Genomic DNA, 18,563 nt, shown 5'->3' on the forward strand with positions numbered 1-18,563 from the left:
TTAAAAACCACAGACAAACTGCCAGGTCCTGTTTTCTTCTGTGATTTCTAGCATGTTTTCTATCTGGCATATTCTTGCACAAAATTCAGACACAAATTACTACTATATCTCATGATAATTTTTACAATATACTCTATTTGCATATCATTTTTCAAATAGAATCACTTTAGACACTCTTCCTTACATGCAGGCAAAAAGTTAAGCAAGAAGAAACAAAAACATATCAAGAGAAAAAGTATATATACAATCTGGGCAATGCCATTTGGATGAAAATAATCAAAAACAACTAAGGACTGAATTATACTAGCAGACCAAACAATAAAAGCTAAAAGTATTTGACAGGGACAGGATGTTTATGGTATTCAAGGGATTGATGTAGGCATACTTTAATTATGATTTTCTACATGTTAAAAAACATACATTCACAGAGTGGGTTTGTAATTTCAATCATAAAATTTAACTGAGACATGACATTGAACATCAACTTTATATTACTCATATTCTCTTGTGTGAAAGGTGTGAAAACACCAAACACTTATCAATTTGCATTTGTCACATGCGCCAAATACAACAGGTGTAGACTTTACAGTGAAATGCTTGCTTACGAGCCCTTCCCAACGATGCTGAGTTAAAAATAATAATAAAAATAAAAATAGTAACACAAGAGGAATAAAATACACAAGAATTAAGCTATATACAGGGAGTACCAGTACTAGATCAATGTGCAAGGGTACAAGGTATTTGAGGAAGATACAGTATGTACATGAAGGCAGGGTCAAAAGACTAGGCATCAGAATAGATAATAATAAGACTAAAATAAAAAACAGAGTAGCAGCAGCATATGATGAGTGTGAAAGTGTGTGTGTGTGGTGTGTGGGTTTTGTATGAGAGTGTCAGTGTAATATATATATATATATATACAGTGGGGGAAAAAAGTATTTAGTCAGCCAACAATTGTGCAAGTTCTCCCACTTAAAAAGATGAGAGAGGCCTGTAATGTTCATCATAGGTACACGTCAACTATGACAGACAAAATGAGATTTTTTTTTCCAGAAAATCACATTGTAGGATTTTTAATGAATTTATTTGCAAATTATGGTGGAAAATAAGTATTTGGTCAATAACAAAAGTTTCTCAATACTTTGTTATATACCCTTTGTTGGCAATGACACAGGTCAAACGTTTTCTGTAAGTCTTCACAAGGTTTTCACACACTGTTGCTGGTATTTTGGCCCATTCCTCCATGCAGATCTCCTCTAGAGCAGTGATGTTTTGGGGCTGTCGCTGGGCAACACGGACTTTCAACTCCCTCCAAAGATTTTCTATGGGGTTGAGATCTGGAGACTCCAGGACCTTGAAATGCTTCTTACGAAGACACTCCTTCGTTGCCCGGGCGGTGTGTTTGGGATCATTGTCATGCTGAAAGACCCAACCACGTTTCATCTTCAATGCCCTTGCTGATGGAAGGAGGTTTTCACTCAAAATCTCACGATACATGGCCCCATTCATTCTTTCCTTTACACGGATCAGTCGTCCTGGTCCCTTTGCAGAAAAACAGCCCCAAAGCATGATGTTTCCACCCCCATGCTTCACAGTAGGTATGGTGTTCTTTGGATGCAACTCAGCATTCTTTGTCCTCCAAACACGACGAGTTGAGTTTTTACCAAAAAGTTATATTTTGGTTTCATCTGACCATATGACATTCTCCCAATCCTCTACTGGATCATCCAAATGCACTCTAGCAAACTTCAGACGCGTCTGGCACTGCAGGATTTGAGTCCCTGGCGGCGTAGTGTGTTACTGATGGTAGGCTTTGTTACTTTGGTCCCAACTCTCTGCAGGTCATTCACTAGGTCCCCCCGTGTGGTTCTGGGATTTTTGCTCACCGTTCTTGTGATCATTTTGACCCCACGGGGTGAGATCTTGCGTGGAGCCCCAGATCGAGGGAGATTATCAGTGGTCTTGTATGTCTTCCATTTCCTAATAATTGCTCCCACAGTTGATTTCTTCAAACCAAGCTGCTTACCTATTGCAGATTCAGTCTTCTCAGCCTGGTGCAGGTCTACAATTTTGTTTCTGGTGTCCTTTGACAGCTCTTTGGTCTTGGCCATAGTGGAGTTTGGAGTGTGACTGTTTGAGGTTGTGGACAGGTGTCTTTTATACTGATAACAAGTTCAAACAGGTGCCATTAATACAGGTAACGAGTGGAGGACAGAGGAGCCTCTTAAAGAATAAGTTACAGGTCTGTGAGAGCCAGAAATCTTGCTTGTTTGTAGGTGACCAAGTACTTATTTTCCACCATAATTTGCAAATAAATTCATTAAAAATCCTACAATGTGATTTTCTGGATTTTTTTTCTCTCAATTTGTCTGTCATAGTTGACGTGTACCTATGATGAAAATTACAGGCCTCTCTCATCTTTTTAAGTGGGAGAACTTGCACAATTGGTGGCTGACTAAATACTTTTTTCCCCCACTGTATATATAATAATATCAAAATGGGACTTGCCAGACCCTATATGACCGTGCACATTAATAAATCAGACGTGTCATCAGATGAGTCATATTATAGATACAACTTACTCTAATGATAACTTGATGAGAACTTGATATGCTCATAGGCTGTGAAAACCATACGTGGAATGACAGTTTCCTTTAACCAACAACTTCTCCTTTTGACTGATAGTAGTGTGTGAACATGAACAATGGTCTCTGTCAGAAATGTAAATCATCACATGAACAGTTATAGAACATAGTGAAACTGATGATATAATACTATGTTAAAGGAAAAGGAAAGGGGAAAAAATGACAATGTTAAGCCTGAGCTAGTTGAATGTTGGTTATGTAAGAGAACGTTAGTGTTCCAATAAAAACATGAGGGGAGAAAGGATCTTCTATTTGGCAAAAAGGTTTTCCTCCACTCTCAGCGTTGCGTCAGCATTTGCTTCCCATCAATGCTTAAGAGTTTACTTTGAAAAACATTAAACTAAATCAAATACTAACAGGAGTGAAAAACTAGTTTTTAATCAAGAGTGACAATTTCTAATCAAGAGTGACAACTATGCAAACAATATTTTGCTTTAACTTGTCTAAACATTGCATTTTAGTGTGATACGAGTCATCAAGCATACGTTTCAATGTATTTCAGTCTCTACAAAACATAGAAAACTAATAAAAACAAACCTAAAGTAACCTATAAACATCCCTAATGTGGTATTTAGCAATCAGTGGACAACACTTTACCATAAAATGAGGGCTTTTCTCATCCTTGTCACCTTGACCTGTCTGGCTGACGCCCAGCAACAAGCCCTGATGGACTACCTGGAGCAGCGTCTGCTAGACATCGAGGTAAGTCCACTGTAGCTCAGTTGGTAGAGCATGGCGCTTGCAACGCCAGGCTCTACCTGGCGTTGCAAGCGCCAGGTAGAGAACCATACTATTGGAACCATACTAAAGAACCATACTAAAGAACCATACTATTGGTTCTTTAGAAGCCATACCATTGGTGATGACTGTGGCAGTGGCCCCAGGGAACAGGGTTTTAATTCATCCTGTGAAATAGGGACAACACCCATATGCCTCCAGAACTACTTGCTCTAACTGTCTTCTTTTTTTTTTCTTTTTGTCATTTAGCAGACACTCTTATCCAGAGCGACTTACAGGAGCAATTAGGGTTAAGTGCCTTGCTCAAGGTCACATCGACAGATTTTTCACCTAGTCGGCTCGGGGATTAGAACCAGCGACCTTTCGGTTACTGGCACAACACTCTTAACCACTAAGCTACCTGCCACCTCTCACCTCTCCCACCAGGATGGTATCTCGGTATGGCACGAGCAGACCAACCGCTATGCCACAGAGCTGCGGGAGTTCAACCAGCAGATGGTTGCCCAGATTGAGACCCTGGACAAAGACAAGGAGACCCTGAGGACGGACCTGGACAGTGTGGGGGACGCGCGTGGACCGCGAGATGGACTACCTTGAGACACAGAATGGGGCGCAGCCCTGCGTGGACGTGGATGACAAGTTAGTGGAACAACAGGTGACCGTGGTGAAGGAGAAGAACAAGGCCAAGTACGACAAGGCCACAGGTGAGATGTGGCAGACATGGTGGCAGACGTGGTGACATACTGAGGGGACAAAGACACATGATTACTTACTAAGAGGATCATAGCAAGCCTGGTAATTAATTGCACCCACCTGGTGTCCCAGGTCTAAATCCCTAGAGGGGAAGAATTAATCAATAGAAATCAGCAGTGGAACTGGCTTCGAGGTCCATATTTGAATATGCCTGGCATAGGCCTACTGAAAGGACAAACATATGACGTAAACTCAGCAGTAGGGGTAATGCGAGACCTTGGTTCCTTAACAAGTCTTCTTCTACATGATGAGAGGAGATATAGTGGGCCACAGGTATGAGATGTTGATAAACATGTAAGCAGGCCAAGTGTCTTAGCTGCTGTACTGTCATGTAACTAAGTTAGAAAATCAATCTACCCTCATATCAGGATTCTTCTCTCAGAGGCTCTTATTAAATAATTTAAGTGGATTTCATTCAATGTTGTGCTTAACACTTTTCGTTCTACTCTAAAACATTAAGGTTAGGGTTGATAACATAGAGCACACCATCTGGTTTTCTTGGCAGGCATAATTATAAACCTAGAGCAGGTATTCAGGAAACTGTTTACACTTGGTTGTTGAAGTACAGGAAGTGGGTGGACTGCACTGAGATACTGTATGAGAGCATGCTGATGAAGCACATAGATGAAGGACTGACTGAAAATGCGATGCTGATTCAAATATTATTCTCTAAATTATGCACCACTTTAATTGTAATATCTGCTTTCAGTTGCACTAGAGCAAAAATTAATATGCAGTGACTCATCAGATTTAATTGCCTATGATCCTTATAAATGTAGCCACACACTTGTAATTAAATTGTTTTTTAATTTCCCCAGTAATTAAATCAGCTGAGTGCTGTTGCCTACTAGGGGGGCATTTTCTTCTGACACAATCAGGTTGAACATCTGAAACATACTTCAGATCATGTAAAAGCCTGAGGAGTGAAAATAAGCTAAAACTATTTTTTTTTAATGGAACTATCCCTTGAACTTTACCTAGTCCCTTAGTATCACTTCTGGTTGCTTTATCAATATGGTATGTTGTAGTTTGTCTTATGATATTGGTATAACAGATATCACAGTTCGACTGTAACAATGTTTACATTGTAATTACACTGAACCTGCTGTGTAATGTTAACTACCATGTAAAAAACATGATTTTAGCCCAACTAAATTTAAAGTGGGACCAGGAAGGGTCATGTACCTCTCTTCTCCTCTCCCAGACTGCAGGGACATGATATCCAGCATCAAAGCCATGAAGATTTTGAAGTGAGTTAGAGGCCCAAAGGGCATGTGGACCAAAGATGTGGGTAGCAGCTCGGGCAAGGTCTATGTCTTCAACGGCACAGATGAGGACACCATCTATGAGTTTGGCTCCGTCAGGGACTTCATCGTCTCCTTGGGCACATCCATGGGCAAGACCATGAAGCTGCCATTCCCTTGGCGAGGCAGCGGCCACACCGTCTACAACAACCCCTCGTACTACGTGAAGGAGGGCAAGGAGCTGCGGCTGATCAAGTACGACATGCGGAACGGCTCTGTGGCGGACAGCGCCGTGTTCCCTGTCCAGGACCACGTCCCCATCTATGGCCTAACCCCAGAGACGGTCATTGTCCTGGCGGCAGACAAGGAGGGCCTCTGGGCCATCTACGCCACAAAGGAGACTGAGAGGCACATCTCTCTGGCCAAAATGGACGCCAACACGCTGGACATCGAACAGATGTGGGACACGTCGTGCCCGAGGGAGAACACCGAGGTTGCCTTCATCATCTGCGGCACGGTGTACGTGGTCTACAACACTGCGCTGAAAAGCGCTTGTGCGTTTTTGACGTCAGTGATATGGTGACCAACGACGATGCACCGCTAGTGTACTTTCCCAAGCGCTACGGCGCTCACACCAGCCTCAAGTACAACCTGCTGGAGCAGCCGATCTACGCCTGGGACGATGGCTACCAGATCCTCTACAAGCTGGCCATGAAGAAGAAACTGGAGGCATGAGCTCAGCAGCGCCGCCTAGTGTTGAGGTGGGTTTGAGATTTCTATCATCTGTACTGAGTAAAAGCCCAGAAATGTCTGTGTAGACGAAAATAAAACATATTTTCACTGTCATATTCAGTGGAATGTTTTAATATTATATCTTGCCTGGAGCAAAGATCAATAACATAGATATGACCAAAGTTATGAAATTACTAACATGGTTTGTTCAACTACAGATGCCGTATCTAAATTTGATAATGTTGCTGTTGCAGGAATTTTCCTGCACAGCAGGAAATGCAAGCTTGTAGTGTATCCGAGGTTTAAAAAGGTTTCTAAAGTTTGTAATTTCCACTTTAAACTTGATTTGCCCTAACACATTTTTTATCACCCCTTCAAAAATGTCAATTTATTATAATCCACATAATAATTCACATGTCCTGTTTCCTGCAGGATAATTTTTCTGCTGTCGAAAAACTGGCTCAAATTAAGATCCTACATCTGTATGGCACAGGGCCTTGCAGCTGCAGTTATGATTTTGAACACTGTCCTAAATGAAATCAGATCATTGTCATATTGTATTTCCTGTGTCGATTACCAAGAGAAAAAACATCCATTTACTTTAGGTATTGCTTGTTATTAAATATTGATATGATGATCAAAAAAGATCAGAGAATCTAAAGTAAAAACAGCACAGCTGTATAATATGTATGTTTTCCGTTTTATCTCTCTGTTTGGCACTTCTGAAAACCACAATTTTACCTTTTTCTCTGGCTATGCCTTCATATTGAATAAAAACATACTTGGATGAAAGTGTGTAAGTTATTTTTCTTCCATGTTACAGTAAAAGAGGAACATACACTACCGGTCAAAAGTTTTAGAACACCTACTCATTCAAGGGTTTTTCGTTACTTTTACTATTTTCTACATTGTAGAATAATAGTGAAGACATCAAAACTATGAAATAACATATATGGAATGATGTAGTGACAAAGAAAGTGTTAAATCAAAATATATTTTATATTTAAGATTCTTCAAATAGCCACTCTTTGCCTTAATGACAGCTTTGCACACTTTTGGCATTCTCTCAACCAGCTTCACCTGGAATGTTTTTCTAACAGTCTCGAAGGAGTTCCCACATATGCTGAGCACTTGTTGGCTGCGTTTCCTTCACTCTGCGGTCCCACTCATCCCAAACCATCTCAATTGGGTTGAGGTCGGGGGATTGTGGAGGCCAGGTCATCTGATGCAGCACTCCATCACTCTCCTTCTTGGTCATATAGCCCTTACACAGCCTGGAGGTGTGTTGGGTCATTGTGCTGTTGAAAAACAAATTATAGTCCCACTAAGCGCAAACCAGATGGGATGGCGTATCTCTGCAGAATGCTATGGTAGCCATGCTGGTTAAGTGTGCCTTGAATTGTAAATAAATCACTGACAGTGTCACCAGCAAAGCACCCCCAACCATAACACCTCCTCCATGCTTTACGTGGGAAATACACATGCGGAGATCATCTGTTCACCCACACCGCGTCTTACAAAGACACAGTGGTTGTAACCAAAAATCTCTAATTTGGACTCCAGACCAAAGGACACATTTCCACCGGTCTAATGTCCATTGCCCAAGTTTATTCTTATTGGTGTCCTTTAGTAGTGGTTTCTTTGCAGCAATTCGGCCACGAAGACCTGATTCACACAGTCTCCCCTGAACAGTTGCTGTTGAGATGTGTCTGTTACTTGAACTCTGTGAAGCATTTATTTGGGCTGCAATTTCTGAGGCTGGTAACTCTAATGAACTTATCCTCTGCAGCAGAGGGAACTCTGGGTCTTCCATTCCTGTGGCAGTCCTCATGAGAGCCAGTGTCAATCATAGCGCTTGATGGTTTTTGCGACTGCACTTGAAGAAACTTTCAAAGTTCTTGAAATCTTCCGTTTTCACTGACCTTCATGTCTTAAAGTAATAATAGACTGTCATTTCTCTTTGCTTATTTGAGCTGTTCTTGCCATAATATGGATTTGGTATTTTACCAAATAGGGCTATCTTCTGTATACCCTCCCTACCTTGTCACAACACAACTGATTGGCTCAAACACATTAAGAAGGAAAGATATTCCACAAATTAACTTTTAAGAAGGCACACCTGTTAATTGAAATGCATTCCAGGTGACTATCTCATGAAGCTGGTTGAGAGAATGCCAAGAGTGTGCAAAGCTGTCATTAAGGCAAAGGGTGGCTATTTGAAGAATCTCAAATATAAAATATATTTTGATTTGTTTAACACTTTTTTGGTTACTACATGATTCCATGTGTTATTTCATAGTTTTGATGTCTTCACTATTATTCTACAATGTAGAAAATAGTAAAAATAAAGAAAAACCCTCGAATGAGTAGGTGTTCTAAAACTTTTGACCGGTAGTGTATATCGGCACTCAATTTGGAATGTTAGAACCAGAATCAACAACTTTATTGTCACTTGTTTAAAATACAAGGGATGCCTGGAAACAGTTATGTTACAAATACAAATGTTCAATACAAAAGTGGAAAGTTACTCTTAATTGCTTAGAAAAAACAGAGAGTAATTATTTTAAACACTTATCACAAGGCTGATGAGGCAAAGGGGTCAAGGGTCAAGCCAAGTCCCTCAACAAAGTACATGACATTGCCTAAACAGGAGACTATTGGCAAACACTTCATAGGTAATAGGAAAAACAACAGAGCAGTGAAGCTTTAGTCACTGTGAAATTGAAACAGAAAAGTAAGGTCAGGGGATAGTCATGTGGATAATATCATAAATATGTGATTCTAAATACAGTGCTATTATTGATGTCAGTATCAAAGGGCATTATATACATATACTATTGTACATTTTAAGTCCATACCTTCAGTGTAATTTTAACAGTACTGTACCGCCACAAACTAAACCACAGTGTTTGTAATGACGCTATCTACGTATTTAGCACGTAATGCAGCTACACTTAAGACATCAAAAATATATGATGGCCAGGTGTGGTGTATGTTGTGTACATAAAACAAACACAAATAAAGTAAAGGGATGTAACATTTGTCCTCCTGGACCATCCACTGTAGTAAACCAACAATGATTTCAATAACAAAACAAATGTGTATAAAATTGTTCACTTCATAATACCCTGTTGATTGTTTTGGACTTGCTGTAGGGTAGGGTACTGTAAGTCGTAGGGTACTTCAAGAACGTCCTGCACTCAACAGCAGCAACTATAACATTTGACCTATTTAATATGATGTTGTATGTTCACAAGACTGCCACAACACAACTCCCTGACCAAACTTCAGACATATACACATAGATGTTAACCTCAGATGTATAAACACACCAGGCTGAGCTCAACTGCAAAAATATTGTTGCAATAACAATGATCCCACCAGACCCAGTATACACTATAAGCTATACATACCATGGCAAAGTGGCTGTCCAAGAGGGCATAAGAGAAATGTGTGTGTGTGTGTGTTTCTGTGTCTGTCTGTGTGCTTTGGAGATAATGTCCAGTGTAGACCGACTGTTATTCCAGAACAACTTACTGCAATTTACTTATTTTGAGGCACAGAATTTGTGGGTCTGGGACACTCCAATATTTCAGGCCTTGCTGCAGGGCAGGCTTTGTAGAGTAGTGGAATATAAACTCTTACTCCTCCCTCATGGACTAGACAGGAGTCTTGGAGAGGGGCAGGAGCCTTGGCTGTCAAAGCTTGCTGTGCGGGTTTTCCACTGTAGGAGACATTTCACATGGTAAGATTAGTGTACCAGCATGGAAATTGCTGTCACTGTTAGGAGTTTACCTACCATCAGAAATCCTACATAGATAGATACAATACCAGTCAAAAGTTTGGACACACCTACTCATTCAAGGGTTTTTCTTTATTTTTTACATTGTAGAATAATAGTGAAGACATCAAAACTATGAAATAACACATGGAATCATGTAGTAACCAAAAAAGTGTTAAACAAATCAAAAAATATTCCACAAATTAACTTTTAAGAAGGTACACCTGTTCATTGAAATGCATTCTAGGTGACTACCTCATGAAGCTGGTTGTGAAAATGCCAAGAGTGTGCAAAGCTGTCATCAAGGCAAAGGGTGGCTATTTGAAGAATCTCAAATATAACATATTGAGTTGAGGTCCTTTGCATTGTTGGTTATGGGCTTGTAAGTAAGCATTTCACTGTAATGTCTACATTTACATTTATTTACATTTACATTTACGTCATTTAGCAGACGCTCTTATCCAGAGCGACTTACATTATTTATTTTTCATACCCCCTGTGGGAATCGAACCCACAACCCTGGCGTTGCAAACGCCATGCTCTATCAACTGAGCTACATCCCTGAGCCATTCCCTCCCCTACCCTGGACGACGCTGGGCCAATTGCGCGCCGCCCCATGGGTCTCCCGGTCACGGCCGGCTATGACAGAGCCTGGATTCGAACCAGGATCTCTAGTGGCACAGCTGGCACTGCGATGCAGTGCCTTAGACCACTGCGCCACTCAGGAGACAACACCTGTTGTATTCGGCACATGTGGAAAATAAAATTTGATTTGATTTATATTTTGATTTGTTTAACACTTTTTTGGTTACTACATGATTTCATATGTGTTATTTCATAGTTTTGATGTCTTCACTATTATTCTACAATGTAGAAAATAGTAAAAATAAAGAAAAACCCTTGAATGTGTCCAAACTTTTGACTGGTAGTGTATACAGTGTATTCATAAAGTATTCAGACCCCTTCACATTTTCAAAATTTTGTTACGTTACAGCCTTATTCTAAAATGGATTAAATTGTTTTTTTCCCCTCATCAATCTACACACATAATGACAAAGTTTCTCCCATTCTTCTCTGCAGATCCTCTCAAGCTCTGTCAGGTTGGATGGGGAGCGTCGCTGCACAGCTATTTTCAGGTCTCTTCAGAGATGTTTGATCGGGTTCAAGTCCGGGCTCTGGCTGGGCCACTCAAGGACATTCAGAGACTTGTCCCGAAGCCACTGAAGCCACTGCTGCGTTGTCTTGGCTGTGTGCTGTCAACTGTGAGACCTTATATAGACAGGTGTGTGCCTTTCCAAATCATGTCCAATCAATTGAATTTACCACAGGTGGACTCCAATCAAGTTTTAGAAACATCTCAAGTATGATCAATGGAAACAGGATGCACCTGAGCTCAATTTCGAGTCTTATAGCATAGGGTCTGAATACTTATGTAAATAAGATATTTCTGTTTTTTATTTTTAATACATTTGCAAAGATTTCTAAAAACCTGTTTCGCTTTGTCATTATGGGGTAGTGTATAGATTGAGGATATGTTTTTATTTAATCCATTTTAGAATAAGGCTGTAATGTAACAAAATGTGGAAAAAGGGAAGGGGTCTGAATACTTTCCGAATGCACTGTATATACTGAACAAAAATATAAACGCAACATGCAACAATTTCAAAGATTTTACTGTTGCAGTACATATAAGGAAATCAGTCAATTTAAATAAATAAATTAGGCCCTAATCTATGGATTTCACATGACTGAAAATACAGATATGCATCTGTTAGTCACAGATGGATCAGAAAACCAGTTAGTCACAGATGGATCAGAAAACCAGTCAATATCTGGTGTTGACAACCATTTTGCCTCATGCAGCATGACACATCTTCTTCGCATAAGAGTTGATCAGGCTGTTGATTGTGGCCTGTGGAATGTTGTCCCACTCCTCTTCAATGGCTGTGTGAAGTTGTTGTATATTGGCGGGAACTGGAACACGCTGTCGTACACGTCAATTCAGAGCATCCCAAACATACTCAATGGGTGACATGTCTGGTGAGTATACAGGCCATGGAAGAACTGGGAAATTTTCAGCTTCCAGGAATTGTGTACAGATCCTTGCGACATGGGGCTGTGCATTATTATGCTGAAACATGAGGTGACGGCGGTTGATAAATGGCACTCCAATGGGCCTCAGGATCTCATCACGGTGTCTCTGTGCATTCAAATTGCCATTGTGTTCGTTGTCCTTATGCCTGCCCATACCATAACCCCACCGCCACCATGGGGCACGCTGTTCACAACATTGACATCAGCAAACCGCTCACCCAGACGACACCATACACGTGTTCTGCGTTGGTCGTACAGCCAAATTCTCTAAAATGAAGTTGGAGGCGGCTTATGGTAGAGAAATTAACATTACGTTATCTGGCAACAGCTCTGGTGGACATTCCTGCAGTCAGCATGCCAATTGCACGTTCCCTCAAAACCTGAGACACCTGTGGCATTGTGTTGTGACAAAACTGCACATTCTAGAGTGGCCTTTTATTGTCCCCAGCACAAGGTGCACCTGTGTAATGATAATGCTGTTTAATCACCTTCTTGATATGCCACACCTGTCAGGTGGATGGATTATCTTGGCAAAAGAGAAAGGCTCACTAACAGGGATGTAAACAAATTTGTGCACAACATTTGAGAGAAATAAACTTTTTGTGCGTATGGAACATTTCTGGGATCTTTTATTTCAGTATATGAAACATGGGACCAACACTTTAGATGTTGCATTTATATTTTTGTTCAGTGTACATACATTTACATTTTGATAACATAGAAGATGCTCTTATCCAAAGTGACACACAGTCAGTGCATTCAACTAAGGTAGGTTAGACAACCACATCAACCATATCACAGTCATTGCAAGTTATACTTTCCTTAATAAAGCAGCTATCAGGGAAACTTTGAGTAGCCAACCTACCTCTTTCTGAGACTTGGTGGCCTCCAGTAGAGGGTGCCAGTGAGCGATGGGCTTCCGGGGATAGGCCAACATCTCGTTCCAGTGGTCTCTTCCCAGTCCCTCCGCATGACTGCCCACTCTGTTCACACCTATGATTTCATTGTGTCCCACCCTGTGTAGAAAAAAGGCAAAATGCACCCATTAACACTTCAGCCACATCTGGAATAATGTAACTTCACATTTTCTCTTCTACTATTAGCAGAACCGACAGTATTAGTTGGACTCTCATGGTTGTAGCATAAACAAACCAGACCTAGGTTCAAATACTACTTCCAATATCTCAATTACTTTCAAATACATCCTGAAGTAAGTAATCAAATGGCTACCCAGACTATTTTTTATTGCCCCCCCCCCACCCCTTTACACTGCTGCTACTCTCTGTTTATTATATATGCCTAGTCGCTTTAATAACTCTACCTACAGTTGAAGTCGGAAGTTTACATACACCTAAGATTGAATCGTTCTACACCGGCTCCGACGCTCATGGCAGGGCTTGCAAACAATTACAGACTACAAAGGGAAGCATAGCCGCAAGCTGCCCCGTGACACGAGCCTACCAGACAAGCTAAATCACTTCTATGCTCGCTTCGAGGCAAGTAACACTGAAACATGCATGAGAGCACCAGCTGTTCCGGACGACTGTGTGATCACGCTCTCCGTAGCCGATGTGAGTAAGACCTTTAAACAGGTCAACATTCACAAGGCTGCATGGCCAGACGGATTACCAGGACGTGTACTCTGAGTATGCGCTGACCAACTGGCAAGTGTCTTCACTGACATTTCCAACCTCTCCCTGTCTGAGTCTGTAATACCAACATGTTTCAAGCAGACCACCATAGTCCCTGTGCCCAAGAACACTAAGGTAACCTGCCTAAATGACTACCGACCCATAGCACTCACGTCTGTAGCCATGAAGTGCTTTGAAAGGCTGGTCATAGCTCACATCAACACCATTATCCCAGAAACCCTAGACCCACTCCAATTTGCATACCGCCCCAACAGATCCACAGATTATGCAATCTCTATTGTGCTCCACACTGCCCTTTCACACCTAGACAAAAGGAACACCTATGTGAGAATGCTATTCATTGACTACAGCTCAGCGTTCAACACCATAGTTCCTTCAAAGCTCATCACTAAGCTAAGGACCCTGGGACTGAACAACTCCCTCTGCAACTGGATCCTGGACTTCCTGATGGGCCACCCCCAGGTGGTAAGGATATGTAGCAACACATCCGCCACACTGATCCTCAACACGGGGGCCCCTCAGGGGTGCGTGCTCAGTTCCCTCCTGTACTCCCTGTTCACTCATGACTGCATGGCCAGGCACGACTCCAACACCATCATTAAGTTTGCCAATGACACAACAGTGGTAGGCCTGATCACCGACAACGACGAGACAGCCTATAAGGAGGAGGTCAGAGACCTGGCCGTGTGGTGCCAGGACAACAACCTCTCCCTTAATGTGATCAAGACAAAGGAGATGATTGTGGACTACAGGAAAAAGAAGAGGACTGAGCACGCCCCCATTCTCATCGACGGGGCTGTATTGGAGCAGGTTGAGAGCTTCAAGTTCCTTGGTGTCCACATCACCAACAAACTATCATGGTCCAAGCATACCAAGACAGTCTTGAAGAGGGCACGACAAAACCTATTCCCCCTAAGGAGACTGAAAAGATTTGGCATGGGTCCTCAGATCCTCAAAAAGTTATACAGCTGCACCATCGAGAGCATCCTGACTGGTTGCGTTACTGCCTGGTATGGCAACTGCTCGGCCTCCGACTGCAAGGCACTACAGAGGGTGCGTAGGGCCCAGTATATCACTGGGGCCAAGCTTCCTGCCATCCAGGACCTCTATACCAGGCGGTGTCAGAGGAAGGCCCTAAAAATTGTCAAAGACTCCAGCCACCCTAGTCATAGACTGTTCTCTCTGCTACCGCACGGCAAGTGGTACCGGAGCGCCAAGTCTAGGTCCAAGAGGCTTCTAAACAGCTTCTACCCCCAAGCCATAAGACTCCTGAACATCTAATCAAATGGCTACCCAGGCTATTTGCATTGCCCCCCCTCCCCTATTTTACACTGCTGCTACTCTGTTTATTATCTATGCATAGTCATTTTAATAACTCTAACTACATCTACATTTTACCCCGTATATATAGCCTCGCTATTGTTATTTTACTGCTGCTCTTTACTTATTTGTTACTTTTATTTCTTAGTTTTTTTAGGTATTCTTTCTTAAAACTGCATTGTTGGTTAAGTAAGCATTTCACTGTAAGGTTTACACCTGTTGTATTTGGTGCATGTGACAAATACAATTTGATTTGATTTGATAATGGCATACAAATCATAGTCCATGACGGATATGTGCAGGCTGACTTGGTCCATGTTCTCAGGGGGGATGTCGAAGATGATAGCTTCGTTATAGGTGGGGTTCAAAGTGTTCCTCTTGATGGTGGTTTTCTTCTTTTTTAAGCGCCGTCCTTCACTCTCGAGGGAGACCTTGACATATGGGTCTGTCAATAAACAAGAAAAAATATTATTAGGTTTCTTTCAAACTAAAAGTGCTTAGCTACTTAAAGGATCAAGCTGATCTGACTCTAGCTACATTATGGAATATGTAAATTAGCTAAGTATGGCTCGTGTTACATTTACATTTTAGTCATTTAGCAGACGCTCTTATCCCAAGCGACTTACAAATTGGTGCATTCAACTTAGTGGGACAACCACCCTTTATTAAAAAAAAAATGTTGTTTCTTTTTTAAATCTTTTTTTTAATGGGGGGTGGGGGAGGGGGGGTAGAAGGATTACTGTTATACTATTCCAGGTATTCCTTATAGAGGTAGGGTTTCAAGTGTCTCCGGAAGGTGGTCAGTGACTCCGGTGTCCTGGCGTCGTGGGGGAGTTACCAAACCAGAGATGTTACCAAAACAGAGATGTGATACCAAACCAGATTACATTTGTGTCTTGTAATTTAGCATAGGCCTACACTCTTTTACCAGAGAGATAGCCAAATCAATGCTTAGAACAAGAGTGGACAACAGTGTTTAAGGAAAAAAAAAAACACAAAACCTTTTAAAGTGAACCCAATGACACAACTATACCTGAGTATCCTGTGATGTCCATGGCCTTGAGGTTCCTGCACTTGATGATGGTCATGGTGAGTCGGCCTGCGGTTGGCAGGTAACAGAGAGAGAACATGATCTCCCCCAGGTCTACACTCTCCTGTGTTCAAGGCCACAGACAAAACACATCAGAACAGAAGGAAACAGCTATCACACATTACAATGGCACTAATATTTTTAAAAGTGTAGTAATGATTTTACATATTTAGATATTTGTTTCACTACTTTGAAAGCAGTCTATGGACAACTGCTGATGTAAAAAGGGCTTTATAAAATACATTTGATTGGTTCATTGATTGACTTACAGAGGTGGCGTAGTGAATGTCCTTCCAGACGGCCGTCTCGCGAGAGAGGTCCGATGCCTCAAACAGGTTCTCTAGAATGACCTCGCCGATCATGTCGTGGCTGGAGAAGCGGTCAAAGTCAAAGATGCTCAGGTGCAGCTTCCTGCTGCCCAGCTCCTCGTAGGGCACGGTGAACTGGAAGGACTCGTCAAAAATGGGGTTGAGTGTCTTGCGATGGACGCGGGTCTGGAACTTGCGCTTGCGGTCAGGCAGGAGGTAGATTTTGACGTAGGGGTCGGAGCTGCCGCATAAATCCTTGGCGGGCAGGTCGAACGCCTTGAGGATGTTGACGAGGAGCGCCTCGGACTCATAGTCGTACTTGAGGGAGAAGTTGATCTTGCCACAGGTCTTGGAGGACTCGTCGGCCTCCAGGAGGCTCTGCTTGTAGAGCTCTGGCTGGATGCGGCCCAAACTGGCTAGGCTGGTGGATTGGTCCTCTGCATAGGGGAAGTCGCTGCCTCGGTCAAGGCTGGTGACATGGTGAATTTGTCGGGGGAGGTGCTTCTTAAAGGAGCTGTGCCTGGAGACATGGAGACATTTTTGCCAGTTAAATCATTATCATGGACAATTTACACACTCAAACAGTGGAATAATTGTAGTACCATATGGCATGCCTGGGAAATCTGTGCCCTGGCATCCCTGCTGAATAACGTTGTCAGATTCCAATTTAGAGTAAATGTAATTGCTTTTTCTGATATTAGATGATTTAGATTTTTCTTCATTTAGCTCAATAGGAGCGCCACGACAGTATGGGCATTCAACTGACAACCTCATTGCTTTTTTATCTATCTCATTTTACAAGTCACAAATTGAGTTATTACAGGGGTAGATATGATGCGTAATGAATCATATCTCTGTACCACTATGATACACTACAAATAGCCACTTCCTGACAACATCACATACTATTACCTCAATACTAATACATGGCCGGGGCATAAACACTGGGGATCAGAGGAGCCCTGGATTACCTATTTAAGTAGGATGCCCGTAGACACGGATATTAGGTCCGTTTTGTGTTACTCCACCCAAATGGTTAGGATTTGGGAAGGATACAGTAATAAGCTGATACTAGGGATGCCTCCCAAATGGCATCCTATTACCTATACAGTATAGTGCACTCCTTTTGAAAAGGGCCCATAGGGCTCTGGTCAAAAGTAGTGCACTATATTAGGAATAGGATGCAATTTGGGACGCTGCCTAGGTCTGTGTCTAAGGGCAACTTCCTCACGGAGCCTGACCTATTGGAGGAGGCAGGCTCGGTGGTCTGCCTGGCCATGCGCGTGCGGCGTAGGAAGTGGTCTTTCATGGACAGCTGCACCTCGGCAGGGATGTTAGGTGATGTGTGGCTGATCTTCACTGCCGCCTCAAGGAAACTCGCTGGGTCCGAAGGATTCAGCTTGTCAGACGCCATTGCGTGCACGTGCGTGTGTGCGCGTACGAGTGTAGGCCTGTGGGCATGTGCTGGGAAGGCTCTGTCGTAGGGTCTGACAGAAGCAGAGGAGGGGGGACCGGCGGCAGGGGTAAGGTTGGTGGCACTGGAGGAGAGGTCCTTGGTGCGCCAGGGCACCCAGCACAGCTTCCAGGAGGCAAAGACGATGACGCCCAGCAGGGCCAGGCCACAGGCCACGAACACCAGGAGCAGGAAGCTGAAGGAGATTTCTGGAGGAGGCAATGGAGGGATGTATGAAGGGATGGAGATGGTTGAGAAGAAAGAAAAGGGGAAGAAAGAGAAATGGAAAGGGAAGGGCGTTGGATTGGAAAGAAAGAGTAGATACAGTAGGCATGAGTGAGATCAGATACAGGCAAGGCAATGGTTTCATTTACAGACATCACACTGCTGAGCAATGTGTTTTGAAAGTGCTCAAAATCCGATTGCAACTGAGCTGCCGCCACCAAATAAGCCATGTCATAGCATTCATTTCAATGGATTATTGAGAAATACAATCATGATGGGGGTCAATAAGCATGGCACATGATGTACAGTAGGAGTTTAGTCGTCAATCATCTGTCACAAAATCGGTCAGCCTGCCTCCTGGTGGTTTAACAGAGTTCAGCAGGACCTTATTCATAAATTAGTTGATTTTCTTTTGTTGTACATTATTGCACTGTAAATGGGTGCTGTGAGCAACATGTCTCTAAATCAAATGATCAAATATATCTTAATGATAAAATGCTTATTCTGTGGGCCGATGCCTATTCTAAT

General features: G+C 42.4%; 1 protein-coding gene and 1 pseudogene across 2 annotated transcripts; one reads left to right on the forward strand and one right to left on the reverse strand.

Moving 5' to 3' along the window:
- Nucleotides 1-3,248: 3,248 nt before the first annotated feature.
- Nucleotides 3,249-6,115, forward strand: LOC311125542 (olfactomedin-like protein 3A; annotated as a pseudogene). The gene is made up of 3 exons: nt 3,249-3,347; nt 3,810-4,087; nt 5,341-6,115. The product of its transcript is annotated as an olfactomedin-like protein 3A (transcript).
- Nucleotides 6,116-9,764: 3,649 nt separating this feature from the next.
- LOC311125538 (synaptotagmin-6-like) lies at nt 9,765-17,786 on the reverse strand (the record flags this gene model as incomplete). The annotated part of the gene is made up of 6 exons (XM_084199574.1): nt 17,599-17,786; nt 16,319-16,877; nt 15,993-16,113; nt 15,233-15,404; nt 12,853-13,003; nt 9,765-9,836 (listed from the first exon to the last, which is right to left on the reverse strand). Exons 1-6 carry the CDS (start codon nt 17,769-17,771, stop codon nt 9,765-9,767), a joined length of 1,248 nt encoding a protein of 415 aa, XP_084055700.1. The 5' UTR covers nt 17,772-17,786.
- Nucleotides 17,787-18,563: the final 777 nt, after the last annotated feature.

The sequence above is a fragment of the Coregonus lavaretus genome (assembly GCF_964263955.1).
Source record: "Coregonus lavaretus genome assembly, contig: HAP1_SCAFFOLD_1006, whole genome shotgun sequence".
In the NCBI taxonomy this organism is placed as follows: domain Eukaryota; kingdom Metazoa; phylum Chordata; class Actinopteri; order Salmoniformes; family Salmonidae; genus Coregonus; species Coregonus lavaretus.